We start from the raw sequence: 15,983 nt of genomic DNA on the forward strand, positions 1-15,983 counted from the left end.
GTTTGCTTTCAGCCCAATGCAAGGTTAAGACAAAGTGGCTGATCATCCTGCAGTGTTTGAACTGATCATCATGCAGTGTTTGAACTGACCATCCTGCAGTGATTGAACTGATCATCCTGCAGTGTTTAAACTGATCATCCTGCAGTGTTTAAACTGATCATCCTGCAGTGTTTGAACTGATCATCATGCAGTGTTTGAACTGACCATCCTGCAGTGATTGAACTGATCATCCTGCAGTGTTTAAACTGATCATCATGCAGTGTTTGAACTGACCATCCTGCAGTGATTGAACTGATCATCCTGCAGTGTTTAAACTGATCATCATGCAGTGTTTGAACTGACCATCCTGCAGTGATTGAACTGATCATCATGCAGTGATTGAACTGACCATCCTGCAGTGTTTGAACTGACCATCCTGCAGTGTTTGAACTGACCATCCTGCAGTGATTGAACTGATTATCCTGCAGTGTTTAAACTGATTATCCTGCAGTGTTTGAACTGATCATCCTGCAGTGTTTGAACTGCTTATCCTGCAGTGGTTGAACTAATCCTGCAGTGTTTGAACTGATCCTGCAGTGGTTGAACTGATCCTGCAGTATTTGAACTGATCCTGCAGTGTTTGAACTGACCCTGCAGTGTTTGAGCTGATCATCCTGCATTGGTTGTTCAGTGCGGGAGCTGTTCTTGGCCTCTCAGATGGTCAGATAGTGCTGAGTCACAGATGCAACACTAGTGCACTCCCACCCAAACATGACAATCCATTAGCACACACACACACTGTCTCTTGCTCTCTCTCTCTCTCTCTCTTACACACACACACACACACACACACACACACATAGACACAATCTCTCTCACACAGTCTCTCTCTATCTCACCCACACACACAATCTCTCTCTCACACACACACACACTTTATATCTCTCTCTCACACACACCCAATATCTCTCTCACACACACACACACTTTTTATCTCTCTCACACACACCCAATCTCTCTATCCCTCTCACACACACAACCTATCTCTCTCTCTCTCACACACACCTGTGTTCATGCTGCTCTTTCCAACCTATTTTATTGTGCATCTCTCTTTCCCTTACTCTCTTGCTCTCTCTTTGTACCCTCATGCTCATACATAAAACATGGCAGAGCCTTACCCCTGTCTTCTGCTGAGTGTTAAAACCTTCTCAGCACCCGTTGGCAAACTGCAAACCTAGCATAGACAGAGACAGATTACGAGCTGAGATGATTGACTGTCTGATGCACCATGTATCACAATGTTTGATAATGGATATGGGATTGAAATGAGAAAAAAAATAAACGTTGGTGTGGGTATTAAAACATGTGTGAGCCAAGTGCTGCAGTGCTCTCTGGTGGTCTTAAATGGTACTGTTTTAAAACTATCCCAATTAACTTCCAGTCCATCAGCACTGGGCTTGGCAATGATTTGGGAAACTTTCATGAAAAACATCGTGAAATGAGAGTTATGACATAGAATCTGCAGTATGATCACATTTTGTTCAATCACTAGTCTTACTTTATGATAGAAATTTTGTCCTTACAGTACATCACCACTAGATGTCGTAAATGTCCATTATGTCAATACTGATCAAATGTTCCTAATACAATAGGTCAGGGGTTTTCAACTGGTTTTGTCCCAGGGACCACCATTCTGACTAGAAAGTAATCCGCGGCCCACTGCGGGGGGGGGGGGGGGGGGGGGGGGGGGTTGGGGGTGGAGGTCAATTGTAGACCCATGTACATTTACCCCAGATGCTGTCAGAGAGGTCCAAAACTCTTCAGAGGTGATGTGTGGGTTGACTTTTACCTGATTTATTCTTCTTCTGGTGCTTCTTGGTGATGGTCTTGATCGGCGTCCACCTCAAGGCAGAGATGCGGTCATTTTGAATGCCCTCCATTTCTAAATTATTTGTCTTGGATGGATGGATGGAGCTGGAATCTTTTGGAGATGCTCTTATAGGTTTTCCAAGACTGATGGGCTGTCTTCCTCTCTCCATTGTTGATCTGTGTGGGTACACCTTGGCACTACAGCAGTTTGGTTGGTTTCCTCTCTCTTTTAATCTGTGTTGCTCAAACCTTTCCCTAAGGATGTCCCAGTTGATCGGTTTGCTTAATTGACTAATTAAGCACCCAAATAAGTTTCACCGAATCTGTTACCTGCTTGACTTTACCAATTCAGCTGGGGGTTCACTTACTTTTGAAATGGACTAATTCCATGTTTCATGTAGTTTTTTGGCTACTCAAACAATTCCCTTCAAACAAGTAAATGCAAATGATAAACATAATCCTGACATTTCATCTATGGAAAATTGGTGATGAAAAAAATGAAAAATCATGGTAAAACAACAGAAAACTCTTAGTGCTCAAGGGGTTCACATACTTTCAAGTGGCACTGTATATAAAGGTGCAGTCTAAACCTGTGTGAGGGAGGGGGAGGAGGTAAAGGGAAATTAGAATGGAAAGTTGCTCAAACAATCATCTGCCCAGCTCAAAAATACAGTAGAGACAGTGTTTCCCAAGTGTGGGCAGGGCCCCCAGGGAGAGCGTATAAGTACAGCAAGGGGGCCCGGGTTGAGGGTGAAAAAAGAAGAATAAGAAACAATCACTAAAGGTCAATATTTTTTTTATGGCAGTGCTCTTATGATGGCCCATAACTACTACATACATTTGGTGATGATTTGATAGCCTACTTTGTACTATCTTAAGGAAAATCGACTAAATTACTGTATGAAGTAAGCATTCAAGTAAGAATTTTAAGGTCATCAGTCAGTTTACATAAACATAATTTTACTTTATTATACATTTACATAATTTTACAATTATAAAACATGTATGTTGTTCTCACTGTTCACCAGGCACTGCAAAAAAAAAGACACCTCAAAACTCCATTAAATGAGTATATGGTCCGTTCGTGTCCAGTTTAAGTACTTGTCTGTTTCCATAGGTCCCGTGTCTAACCATAACTCCAGCCTCAGAGCACTTACTGGAGGCAGCAACCTCCTTCTCACACTGGGAGACAAACTGAGCATACAGCTGCTGTCCCTCCTCTTTCCCAACGTTGCCATGGTACTGCATTACCTTGCCTTTGGCTTTGCCTCCCAGTGTTGCCTGAGGGATGATTAGGACACTACCTGGCAGGTCCAGAACCGACACATACTTTCCTGAGTCCGTTTCACATAGCTTAATGTTTAAGAGGGACGTCACTGCAGGAAAGGACAACAGTTACTCACAGGCTGTTGGCTAAGCAATGTATATCCTGTACTAGTATTGACTAAATAAGGAACACATGATATGCCTACCCATTTTTGGAATTACGTCTTCAGTGGCTCCTTTGAAGAAACAGATGTAAATAACCATTCCGCGGTCAATCTGGAAGAAAGTGCAAAGGCAACGAAATAAATCATTCAATCAATCAACGAAGTCAAATTGGTACAGAGTTGTCTATATTCACAACTTACAACTTACCTCTACCCACTCTGCCTCCGACTTCTCATCGGGAGGTTTGACTTGAAGTCTGGCATGAAGGCATTGCTGTACAGTAGTTCGAGATTGCAAAGAAGCTGTTTTGTCTGTCATGACGATAAAGATACCTATTTTCTTACATGCACAGTGATTGCAGCCACACTGCTTCCGCATAGAGCATGTTGTGGTGAACGTCATCAAAAGTGGCCTAGTCTTCCAAACGTCATTCGCAGAAATAAACTAGCCGTAGCACAAAAACATGGCACACTTTAATTACTGCAAATTGTTGCATGTATTTAAATGTATGCCTCAGGGTATTGACTCGCGTGTTGCATGTACTTTAGGACGTGTCCAGCTTCCACCAGTTTACTGTAAACATTTGATACGTTTCAAGGTAAGTTGTATCCCGATCTAACTAGCTAGCTTGGTAGCTAACGTTAGGCTAGCCACTCATGTTCGGCTGTCAAAACAAACAGGGAGTTAACTTTTTGACTCCTAGGCTTAGTAAACTATCATAACAAATTGTGATTGCGGATTTTCTCTCTAGGCATGTTTGCTTATCACCTTTTCTGGCGGATAGTGATTTTCCGAAGAATAATTACGTTCACATTAACAGTGATTTCATGCACCTGTATAGGTATTTATTTGTGCCGTTTTTGATCATAGATTACAAGTACATCTGACAGGGGATTGCAGGAGAAACAGAGGCAGCACATGGCAAGGGGGCTACCCAACCAGAAACCCATTGCTGGGGTGAAGAGGGTCATCGTGGTTGCATCAGGAAAGGGGGGCGTAGGGAAATCTACCACAGCTGGTAAATGATGTACTAAAATATGTAACATTAAGGAATGTAGCATTAATGTAACAACGTATGTAGGCTAACTCCAATTAGGCACATGCAGACATTTAGAAGAAACATATACAGGTCCAATTACATCCCCCAAATTCTCATAAATGTGTGTTAAACTGAAAGCTAAAAGCTTTAGTTGGATTAGATGTTATTGATCTGAGATTTTGTATGGTCTACTTTACAGTGAATCTGGCACTTGGACTCATGGCCAATGATCCGGTAACACACAATCTATTGTTTGCCCAGTGCTATGTGTATTTTCAACCTTTTAGATCAAAACATGACAACAGTGTCTTGTCTCAATTTCAGAATGTAACTGTGGGCCTGTTAGATGCTGATGTGTATGGTCCTTCAATTCCTAAACTGATGAATCTGAAGGGGAATCCAGAACTGACAGACAGTATGTCACGTGTTCAGCGACTTTTGTTCTGTTTTTATTTTAATATAGCCTACACATACCTTTAACTTAATTTCTACATGAGTTTGCTTAATTTACTTAATTTCTGTCCATCTTTGAAGGATTGTTTAAAAACCATTCAAATCCATGTTCATTGATGTTATATTCACATACTTAGTTACCAATACAATGTTTGTACAGAGTTTTGCAATTTTTCTTTCTTTTTAATCTTTTTATGTTTTCAGATAATCTTATGAGACCGCTTGTAAATTTTGGAGTTCCTTGGTAAGTGTATAAGACCCAATACCACTTTTAGTTTGACACGCCTTCCTTTATCATGTTTTCTGTTCTGACTTCCTGTAATGTCTCTGCCTGACCTCAGTATGTCAATGGGCTTCCTTGTGGAGGATGTGGTGCCCATTGTGTGGAGGGGCCTAATGGTGATGTCAGCCATTGAGAAATTACTCAGACAGGTGAGCGATGGTGAAGTATGTGATTAGTCATGTACTCTGTCATAACCTGCCACCGTCAGGAACTGTTTTACGGCAGCGGTAGCCTTAGCATTTTATCCTCAAAGCACTAGAGGAAAAGACAGATAGGCACTCTGGTGATAAATTAGCCTTCTGTCAAAAGCCAGGACAGGTGCTTTCCTGGTAATGTCAGGGAACTTGTATTAAATGAAATGGGTGGCGCGCATCTGTCAATTTCATGTTTTGTATTTTTGTTCATGGGCACCTCATGAACCAATATTAAATGCAAATGCCCCATATTTAATATTGACAGTTTATTATCTTTTTCAACTCTCTATACAAAGATGTGTCTCCTATTAATGTTTCATGAGACAATTCTTGTCATTTTTATTTCTTCAATTCGTGTATGTAATGGCTCACTTAATTTGCTTTTGAATATAACCCTAACCACAATGGGCAGAATAGTCAATTGACTATCTTCACATTTCCTTTGACCACAGCCTGTCACAGCCTCTCCTGTGTGTTGCTATCTGAGTAGGTTGACTGGGGTAATTTGGATTACTTGGTGGTTGACATGCCTCCAGGGACGGGAGACGTTCAGCTTTCCATAACACAGAACGTCCCCATTGCAGGTGAGGAAGGAATGCATCTGTTTTCATTACACTGAGACTGTCTAGTTTGTATAGTTTTGCAATAACAGCTGTAAGGACATTCTATGACCAGGAGGTGGCAGCACATAAATGTTTGTGCATATGTAGGCTGAAAGTAGTGGCAATTCTCTATGCACTCAAGATGACACGCAAAAATGTGGGTCTTTTGGCCAGCTGCCAGTCAAGGTTCGTTATTTTGCCTGGTTGGGAAGCCTCTGAAAATGCCATGTCAGCAGATGTTCTTTTGTGGCGCTAGAAAGGGTCCCATTTTCAATGCCTAAGATCTCAGCAAATGGAGAAAGGACACAATTCACAGTTGCCAGGCAATAATATGTGGAGAGAATGCTCCTATTCTGAGATGAGCTGGGATGAGCTGAGGCTGGCATAGGTCTTGTAACACTAAGATTGGACAGCCACACTATTAACTGGCATACCCTTACACTAACATGACTTTCTGACCCAAATAATTTGAAAGCCAAATCCCGCACAAAGACACATATCTTTACCACCTCCTTGCCAAATAATACCCTTCAAGAGATATGTAGCGAGCTGTAAGTTGCTCTCCATTTATAACTGGGGTAAGCCTCATTTATCTAGCTGTTTATTCTCTCTTGGCAGATCTGTTCTAGGTTCTGGATAGAATCATGTTGTGTGCTCTTGAAGTCTTTTGTTTTTACATTAAAGTCTAAATACTATAATTTGAAGTGCTACATGTTTTGATGTTATGTGAACAAAATACACATTAGTGGGAAACACTCCTTGCCTCCTTGGCCAGGGTGACTAAGGAGCTCATTTATAGGTAGAGCCTAGTAAACAATTTAGTTGGGCAGTTAGTTATGTAAAACACAATGCAGTCTCTTGCTTACAATGATTTTCTTCAAGCCCTTATTAGCCTTAATCCACCCAATCACTGTTACCCTATCATTTTAATGAACTCTAAGTGTTAGGTAGTATACTCTTGCATGATGTCTTTCATCACAAGTCTTTATAAAGACGTCATTACTGAAACTATTTTTAACCTATTAGTACTTTAAGCAATGTGATGAAACGGTCCAGCCTTAACAGATTGAATAAATCGTGGTCATTAAGCTGTTCTGTCCTTTGACCTTGAGTGACCTTTGGCCCCTGCAGGAGCGGTGATCGTGTCCACGCCGCAGGACATAGCCCTGCTGGACGCTCGCAGGGGAGCCGAGATGTTCCGCAAGGTCAAAGTGCCGGTGAGGATCGTCTGATTAGAAATAGATTCCTTTAGCGTATTCCTCAGACAGCCATCAGAGGTGCAGAGGAAGGAAGGGAGAAAAGACACTCCTGCCCTCAGCTTTGAGCATTCATGTCCTTTAATAAATGTTATTAAATTGACAAAGCCCTCTGTTGAGAGAGTTCAGCTAAGGCTGACCACTGATGTTGGTTCCTTAGTAGGTTTCCTCTCACTATGCTGATAATAGCCTATTATTACTTCAAGCATATCGTTCAGTTAAGATCCGATTTGAAATTTAAAAATGCAACTTCTTTTGATGGCCTTTGTGATGTGACCCTCTGGGTTCACATGTAACGGTTCCCCTCTCCCTTGTGATGTGAGCCTCTGGGTTGCCATGTAACCGTTCCCCTATGTCTAATTTCACATTCTAGGTCCTGGGCTTGGTACAGAACATGAGCGTCTTTCAGTGCCCCAAATGCAGCCACCAGACCCACATCTTTGGAGCCGACGGGGCCAAGGGACTAGCGCACACGCTAGGAGTCGAAGTCCTTGGTGAGAGCTCCCTTCTGACGCCATTAATCAGTGGCTCACTCCGAATGCATCAGTGCATACTTTACATTACTGCTGCCGTGCCGCGCCCCGTCCCACAGATTGCTAATGACTTTCTATATTTATCAGGGATTCAGATACACCAGGTGTTTGGATCTCTGCTCTGCCTCTGCATAATAACGAGTTTTCGGGAGTGCTTTCGAACTGAAATGGCGTGCACTGCACCTGACATTCATTTTTCAGCCCTCATACCTTATTTAAAGTCTAACGGAACATGTTCATATATTACAGCTCTTTACAAATAAGATTTCTTGCCCCTGTCCAGACTTTACACAAGAAATTGTCCTTATGAATATTTATCTCCCCGTAGGCTGCACATCAGACATTTTATGGGAATTATCCGGTTCACTCAATTGATGTCTGAATATAGCTTGGAATACAGGACTAGGACTACATAGGAATAAGCATACAACCAGGAAAGAAATTCCATTACTGACACATAACATTCTTAAAAAAATGTGTCCTCCATTTGCACTGTTGAACAAAGTTGTGAAATGTCACGAAAATAGCATGATGTTAAGAGACCATAAAGCCTCTGGAAAGGTACAGCAGCATCCACATGTCTGAATTGTGAAGAAATTAACCAAAAGCACCTCCAGTGCCTTTGGTGACGCTGATTGATGAACTTATCGCTGCTCCCACCTTCCCAGGGGACATCCCGCTGCACCTGAACATCAGGGAGACGTCCGACACTGGCCGGCCAGTGGTGGTGTCGTCCCCAGACAGTCCCGAGGTGACCGCTCTCTCATCACCAGTTCTCTTTAATCACACTTCCTCCAGCCCCGCATGTGCACCCGTTCCTCTCCCATCATCATCATTGCAATCTCTTACATGTCAGCCCACATCACATTTAAATGGAGATCGGGCAGCTTTGCCCACTGCTGCTTTTCAAACAGCTTTTATTCACATGTCACTGGCCTCACCCGCTGTCCTCATCACATTTACATTTGAATCTGTGTCAAAGAAGAACTCTTGAGTTGTACCTAATGTATTTGATTCATAGTTTTGGGTCTACTATCTTAACATTTTGTTAACTTCATTTGGATCTACCCTCTTCTCCTTGTGTCTTTCCAGGCTGCAGCTTATAAAAAAATAGCGGCATCAGTTGTACGGCGACTTGAGGACTCGTCGGGTTGACAGACAGCCTTGCTGTGACCAGTGTTCTGGTCCTCCCCTGTACAAGAGGTCTTCAAAATCAGTGGACACCACCCTTACACAGACCATCCTCCTGTTCTCTGATGTCTACAGTAGCCAGCACTCTCCTCCAGCACAATCTTAAAGAGCTTATAGTAAGCTGAAATACACTACTATGACTAAGTCATCTAGTATTTGTTGTCTTGATCAAATTATGTTTAGCTACACAGTGTCAGGTCATATTGGGATGGTGCTGAGAAGGAAAGGAAGCAGAAAACCACAGCAGTGTGGGTTTCCCCGTAGCGCTCAGGACCTTGGCCATATCTGTCTGTCTGTCTGTCTGCCTGCCTAGTGGAATGCGCTCAAGTCTGTGTTTATGTGCCTGCGCTGTTGAGTGAGGAAAGCCAAGTTCTCCTGAGTGTTACCAACAAAAAAAAAGAAAAGATGCACCCTGGGAAGCCTGTACAGACAAAAAGTGGATGAATGATTGTGGAATTAAAAAGAAATATGAAGCAGAGATTGTGTGTGGGGGGGGTTATTTTCCTTTCAGAGTTTTATATTTCCTTTGATCTCTGCTGTCTCTGGGGTACTGGCTCCTACTCTTTTTTGTTCATTATCCTAACTGTCAGATCTGTGATGCATAACATCCATTGAATCCTGTTATTTTCTGTTATAAGGTAACATTCTAGAAAATGGATTCAGTATTATGGGTGGTTAACACCTTTTTCACCATCTTTGCTGATTGTTCTGACCATTTTGTAATGTCCCTAATAGTCCTCACGTTGTCTTTACAAGCCTTTAATCCACCACCAATTCCAAACTGCTGACATCATCACTATTCAGCCACTGCGGCTTTCTCTGTTCTCAACATCACTCTTATGTCCATTTTTTGCATTGCCTGCATAGGTCACACGCCATCAAACTCCACAGATCGGCACAAAGAGGTGTGCGCATGCTAACATCTTGTGACCTTGAGAGCTGCTGAGGTGTTAGCAGTGCTTTAAGAGTGAGTTATGGCTTAGCTTTAATGAGGCTTGGCCCGAAAGCTTATTATTGGAAACTTTTGCTTTTTAAAAAGGCAGTGGCTAATGCCAGAAGTTTAACTTGAATATTTTCTGAAGCTGGTGCCCAATAAATGTTTTTACACATTGCAGCCACCAGGTGGCCCTGCACTGGCAGGCAGACTTACTGACCGTGTGCTCTGTGGGCCGGTATTTATTTTCCCGGGTGGGATAAGGTTCCAGTGACAAACAGCTCCACTTCCTGCATATTTTCATAACTCTCCTTGCTGCAAAGTCTCCGCACTCGCTGAACAGTCCTGTTTACACAAAATGAGGTGGGTGTGTGTGTGTGTGTGTGTGTGTGTGTGTGTGTGTGAGTGAGGGGGTGTAACCTGCTGTCCTCTACCTCTGGCTGCTGACGCGGAGACCACATGGATCCCATTGAAGCATGAACTCTGAAGCTGTTATGTAATTCATTGTATTACTGAAAGTCCCCCCAGAGTTTTGGCAGTTGTAACAAAAGAATTTAAAACACAGTGTAAATCTCTTCTGAACACTTTGCTTTGCTTGTTGTGCCTGAACCTGAGGAGGTGATGTATAGTGTTCGGTGGGAAGCCCCAGTGCTATCTTGTGCTCTTTGGAACAGGCCTGTTCTTATCATGCTCCTCTGGCCAGACTGATGCATCATGATGAGTAATGAGCAGAAAGGCTTTCGGTGCACCCTGTCAGAGATGTGAGGCAGTGAAATAAACAGCTGTCAGAGTTGGCTGTCCCATTGCTTCAGCCTCTCTCTTTTTCTCACTCTCAGTCTCATCATTCTCTCCCTCTCACACTGTTTTCTTAACCACTTCTTCCCTTTTCTCCCTGTTCTCTCTTCGCCTCCCCCTCCACCTCCTCCTTCTCTTCTCACCTATTCTCCTCTGGGTATCACAGCGGCACCGTCACCAAGCGGTACTGGGGCGTCATAACTTAAGAGTCAATGAGATGCAGCAGAGAAGGCTTCTTTAATGAGAGCAATGCATCTCCGCCAAGCCACTAGCAAGGACAAGGCCACAGTCGAAGGGCTGGAAAGCCCAAAGGGGAACAGACGGATGACTCGACTTGGATAATTACTGTTGAACCATGTGCTTATCGACAAAGACGGCCAACAGTTTCTGTGGGGAGGATAGGAGGGGGAAAAAAAAGACTTAAAAACATCCATGTCTTTCTGAGTCTGTGTGTGTGTGTGTGTGTGTGTGTGTAAGAGAGAGGGAAAGACAGAGTGAGAAAGCGTGTGTGTGTATGTGTGGGATGACCACTCCAGACTGCCTCTGTCTTGTATGGAGTCATAACAGGGATGTTTTGACGGGTTGGCTGGTTCTTTTCTGGGAAGGCTTGGGACATTCCCATTGCAACAGCATAAAGGGGGGAAAAAGCTCAGGTGATATCAGCTCTGGGTGGGGTTCAAAACTTTAAACTGACATCACGGCTGCAATTCTCTAGTGTTTCCAAAGCACACTGTGCTGTCTGGAACAGACACGGCGAGACCTCCACTTCCTCAAGGTGTAAAAGATCAATAATTAAATCAGGCTGGAGAAGAGATAGAGAGAGAGAGAAGTGTCTGATTTCAATGTCACCTGAGCTACCAGGAAAACACATTCACACACAGAAGTAATTCCACATTTCATTTGTAAGTAATGGAACATTTGAGCTTTTTTTGCACAACTCAACCTCGGATGCAAGAATTCTCTTTACTTCCACCAGCAATATGTTTTTTAATATTTTAAATTCTACATCCTCTCCAGTAAGGCTTCAGTCTTGGTATTGGAGAGACTTTCATTCTGGTAACTTATCCAAAGTGGTGATCTTCACATATATAATAAAGGAGTATAGCATTTATTATTGATCAAAATTATGCTAAGTGAAGCTTCTAGAGTCCTGACTCTTAGAACTTTTAGTTATGCTGTCTGCATGTTTTAAAATACACACATGAAAACGCCAGTGTAGAGTTGAGTTACCTTGGTATGCATGTTTCAAGTATATAAATGAAAAAGTCTATACTTGTCATGTGAACTCGAGGATACCCTTGAATTATAGACTCAGTTTCATTCCAGTCAGCCACTCCACTTCTGTCAGCCTGGACCAAATGAAATATAACCCTCCATTGTTATGAAAGCCACATCCTGCATTCCAAAATTAAGGAGAGAGAAAACGAGAGAGGGGGAAAAAAAGAACAGACTTTCACTCTGAAAGTCAAGTGAGAAAAATACTGTGCATGTCCTCCCATGGGTCTCTCAAAGAAACATCCACCTTTGAGTCTGTGAACCTCCTAAATGAGCTCTGGAGGAGCTGCCTTGTCTCCTGTGCAGTAACAGACTGATTTGCAAACCATGGTCCCTGGACGGGAAAGAGGTGAGAGGGTTCTCCGATGCCCTTCCTTCCCCCTCCCCCTCCCCATACACATCACCCCTCACCCACCACCCCAACCCCATCTCCCCTTGACCTGCTCCACCCTGCTCCACCCGTCGGGGCCGAAGCGTAGACCGGTTGCCATGCCAATGCAGCTGTGGTCCTGCACGGGGTAAATAGCAGCAGCTGGTTCCAATTGCGCTGCGTCACTGGGAGGGCATGTGTGCACTCCGCTATGCTCTGCTCCCCTCTGCTCAGTGAGGGGTGGAGGTGGGGGGCTGGAGGGTGGACAAGACTGTGAGCGAGACCCCCTCTCTTCTCCAGTCATTGCTCTTTTCCTGTTCCATGTCAGAGTAGCTCAAAATGTGTGTGTGTGTATGTATATGTGTGTGTGTGTGGGGGGGGGGGGGGCAAATCCAAACAACCAACCACCAAGCATTCTTCTTTGAGAGAGAGAGAGAGAGAGAGAGAGGGAAGAAAACTGTTAAATATTCTTTATGACTGTAGCGCAGTCCCAGCAGTCACTGGAGACATGCGTTAAGTGTAATTAAAACACAACTGAATGGACCCTTCAGAAAAGCTAGCCTTCGGGTCTGTGCCTGTCTATTACTTCTCAGAGATGATTGGGCTCATCTGTCTGCCGGCAGCGGTGCCTGGCTCCAAAGGAACAGGACACCGGTGGGGCGCAGGAGGGACGCCCCTGCATGGCGGTTCAGAGTGGCCAAAATCTGAAGAGTTTCTGGGGGAGATTTGGGAGCAGGGGAGGGTGAATAATTCATGACGGTAAAGGAGACGAGGAGCGAGGAGATTTGGAAAGGGAAGCCAGAGACGCAGACAGACAGAAAACCAAGCAGACAGACAGACAGACAGGGCCGAATAAAGACGGGGCCTGCTGCTGTGCTTTTGATGTCAGCCACTGCTGCGCGCTGACACTGTAAGTGAGTGAGGCATCAATCTCGCGTGCACACATCCACACACAACGGCTAAAAAATGCACACACACACATATAAACAAATATATTTCCCCCAACACAGACACACACTGTAGCCTGCAGGGTGTCTGAGAAGTTGCCCAGCTCTGGAGCAGGATGGGCCCACGCTTGATAGCTGCCTCAGGGTTCAATTAAAAAAATAAAGCTTGTGTTGCTATAGTGATCCATGGTCACTCTACCTTTTGGTTGCCTTGACACAATGGACAACTACGCCAGCTACTCACCTTCTTCTGAATAGACAGAGTCTGAAAAAATAGCAATGATTACAGTAGGCTTTCCCATTCCTTATACTGTATGAGGCGTTGGACTTGGCTGAATACTGCATTAGACCCACTTAGAAAGTAGCTAATTGTTCGTTCCTCAGTGTTTGCTTACACTGTCTTGCCTGTCTGTACTTGCGCTGTCACACAAGCAATTACAGCAGTGCCGAAAGCTGCACTCTGAAAATATTTGCTTCTGAGTTTCTCAACGCTTCACATCGCCTGTGGTATCCTCTATAGATTCTCAATGCTTATATGAAAGTATGTGTTTCCTCTTCAAGGTTGACTTCTGTAAGTTCTTAAGAAGGCCCACTACTGGTGCGGCTGGGAGTCGTGCTGTTCTACTTTCACTGGGGAGGTTGAGAGTAAGTCGGCTGTATAGATAAAAGCAAAAGTGATAGTCTCGCTGTAGCAGATAACGCAGGGCGCTTAAACACTTTTCCAACCCTCTACGGAAAAGTTATTTGCATAGGAGCCCCTGGTCTGGCGATAAAAAAAGAGCCGGTAGAACAAGTACTGGCAGGCCTTGTGGGAAGGATGCTGAGCACCATTAACATATCTTAAATGTGTACGTTCTGTGGCCTTTCCTCTGCCTTCCTCAAACTGCTGTGATAGTGACCACTTGACATTTAACATCTCAAGGTCATATTTGTAAGTGTTGGCAGCAATGGATATAATTTACCCACTCTTAATTGAGACCCCCTGAACTCACCAGTGAAGTAATTGTGCTTTGATCAGATAAACAGACTGCGTTAACTGTATAGATGTCATGGGTAAGTAAAGGTCAAGTGCAAATAAAGTGATCTGTTATTCATTGAATTTTTTTTGCCTCTCATGGATGATGAAAGTGTGAAATCACTGCCATACGTGATAAGACACTGTGGAAAGAATGAGGTCAAAACACTCTAAGATACAAACTGATAAGAGAAAAGGAAAGCAACTTAGTTTATTATGATCGTAATTTCCATAAGGCTGTTCCAGTGATACACCTCAGAAGCAAACATGAGATACCACTCTCTGACCACTTGGTTTTCAGAGTTGTGCCGTAAAACTCTGATAAAACAAGTTTTAAGATGTATAGCCTATGCCCAGTACATGCTCCATTACAATCAGGAAATACCCATGTGAGCACAGTAGAAGTGTTGTCTTAGTGGTTGATGGTGCTGTCTCTGCATTGCTTTGAATGATGTCCAGGGTTGACATGAAACTCTGAAAGCAATCAATTGTCCAAGCTACTGAAAATGACAAATGTCTTGCCCTTTAGTGTAATTGTGTGTGTATGTGAGTTGGATAAAGTGGAGAGGCTGGATTGATAATTCAAAGATAGAGGTTGTCTGGAGAGGAATTATCTGGTGGCTTTTATTTTGTCTTAAAATGTCCAATGTAGCATGTTTAATCTTAGACTTCTAACTCAAGCCTCCAATGTGATGATAGGAAATGGCACCAGGCTCTCTCAAAAAGACTGTGCCTGAGATTTGAGTATTAGAATTAGGGTTCTGTATAATGTATGATTAATATAGACGGGAAATAATGAAATTACTAGCCTGGATACCAGCCCGAACCCCGCCCACAAAATGTTTGGTCTGGGAAGTTCGGTCTGGCTCTGTGCAGTTTGGGAGAGATTATCAGAAGGCAGGATTCTGCCGTACCAATCAAATTGTCAGGGCGGGCTTTATACGATGATGGACAGATTATCAACCAACGCTTGAGTTGAATTAACAGTATATTCAAAATCCTACCAAGATGGTCTCGGGAGCCTGTTAGTGGGAAATATTTTATGTGAATTATGCTATCTACACGACTTTTTTTTATGTCTACATTGACTCTGTTAGTTGTGTATGTGCAACACGAATGTTGCCGAGGATTGTGTGTCTTAACTGAAGCGCTCTAGACCATTATTGTTAAGTAAATGCTAACGCTTAGACCAAAAATCTATTACAACACATATTAGCTAGCTAGCCTGGCTGCTAATAAGTATAATGTGAACAGGCATATCTCAACAGTTATTGACAGTGCATTCATTTTGAAAGAGGAACAGAGAAACGCGATCAAGGCATTTGTCGATCGAAAAGATGTTTTTGCCATCCTTCCTACGGGATCAGGTAAAAGTTTTAATGTATCAGATGGTCCTACTACATTGGTCTGATTGGTTCTAGGTATCCAATTGAGGGAAGAGGCATTTTTTCCCCCTGGCTCGTTGAAACAAGCCCCATAATCACTGCCCAATGGGTCAGTATCAGACTCATATTCTGATTTTTTACCAGATCTGAATAGAGTAGTTTAAATATTAAACAGTCATGCACACTATTGGCTTGAATAACTAACCTTTGTACACTAGCAATTGAGAATTTAGCATTGAACCATAGAGCTAACCATAAAACAGCATCTGTCTCTGGTGGTTTACATCTTTCTGTTGGTTTACAGCCCCCTGATAACCTGTAAAACTAAGAACAGCACCAAGGAACAGGAGAACCAGATTTGAAAGTCTGGTAAGAAAGAAAGCATCACCCATGTCCTCTGGCACTGTTCTGTAACATGTAAACTGCATCAGA

At 43.2% G+C, this 15,983-nt stretch overlaps 2 protein-coding genes across 2 annotated transcripts; one reads left to right on the forward strand and one right to left on the reverse strand.

The window, feature by feature from the left end:
• Window positions 1–2,898: 2,898 nt before the first annotated feature.
• dtd2 (D-aminoacyl-tRNA deacylase 2) lies at window positions 2,899–3,664 on the reverse strand (the record flags this gene model as incomplete). Its single annotated transcript, XM_080849921.1, is given in 4 exon segments — window positions 2,899–3,224; window positions 3,321–3,390; window positions 3,487–3,631; window positions 3,633–3,664. Coding segments are annotated over 4 exon segments (573 nt in total).
• On the forward strand, window positions 3,506–9,308 carry nubpl (nucleotide binding protein-like). Its single transcript, XM_080849918.1, has 11 exons — window positions 3,506–3,877; window positions 4,150–4,297; window positions 4,518–4,552; window positions 4,643–4,733; window positions 4,976–5,015; window positions 5,113–5,203; window positions 5,739–5,832; window positions 6,982–7,067; window positions 7,480–7,600; window positions 8,308–8,390; window positions 8,732–9,308. Exons 1-11 carry the CDS (start codon window positions 3,743–3,745, stop codon window positions 8,792–8,794), a joined length of 987 nt encoding a protein of 328 aa, XP_080706044.1. The 5' UTR covers window positions 3,506–3,742; the 3' UTR covers window positions 8,795–9,308.
• Window positions 9,309–15,983: the final 6,675 nt, after the last annotated feature.

The sequence above is a fragment of the Sprattus sprattus genome (genome assembly GCF_963457725.1).
Source record: "Sprattus sprattus genome assembly, chromosome: 13".
In the NCBI taxonomy this organism is placed as follows: Eukaryota; Metazoa; Chordata; class Actinopteri; order Clupeiformes; family Clupeidae; genus Sprattus; species Sprattus sprattus.

Bases quoted from the DNA above. Each gene is read 5' to 3' on its own strand.
- nubpl (XM_080849918.1), top strand. From the start codon at position 3,743: ATGGCACACTTTAATTACTGCAAATTGTTGCATGTATTTAAATGTATG. The intron at 4,734-4,975 runs GTATGTCACGTG...TTATGTTTTCAG, and splicing joins GAATCCAGAACTGACAGACA to ATAATCTTATGAGACCGCTT. The intron at 8,391-8,731 runs GTGACCGCTCTC...GTGTCTTTCCAG, and splicing joins CGTCCCCAGACAGTCCCGAG to GCTGCAGCTTATAAAAAAAT.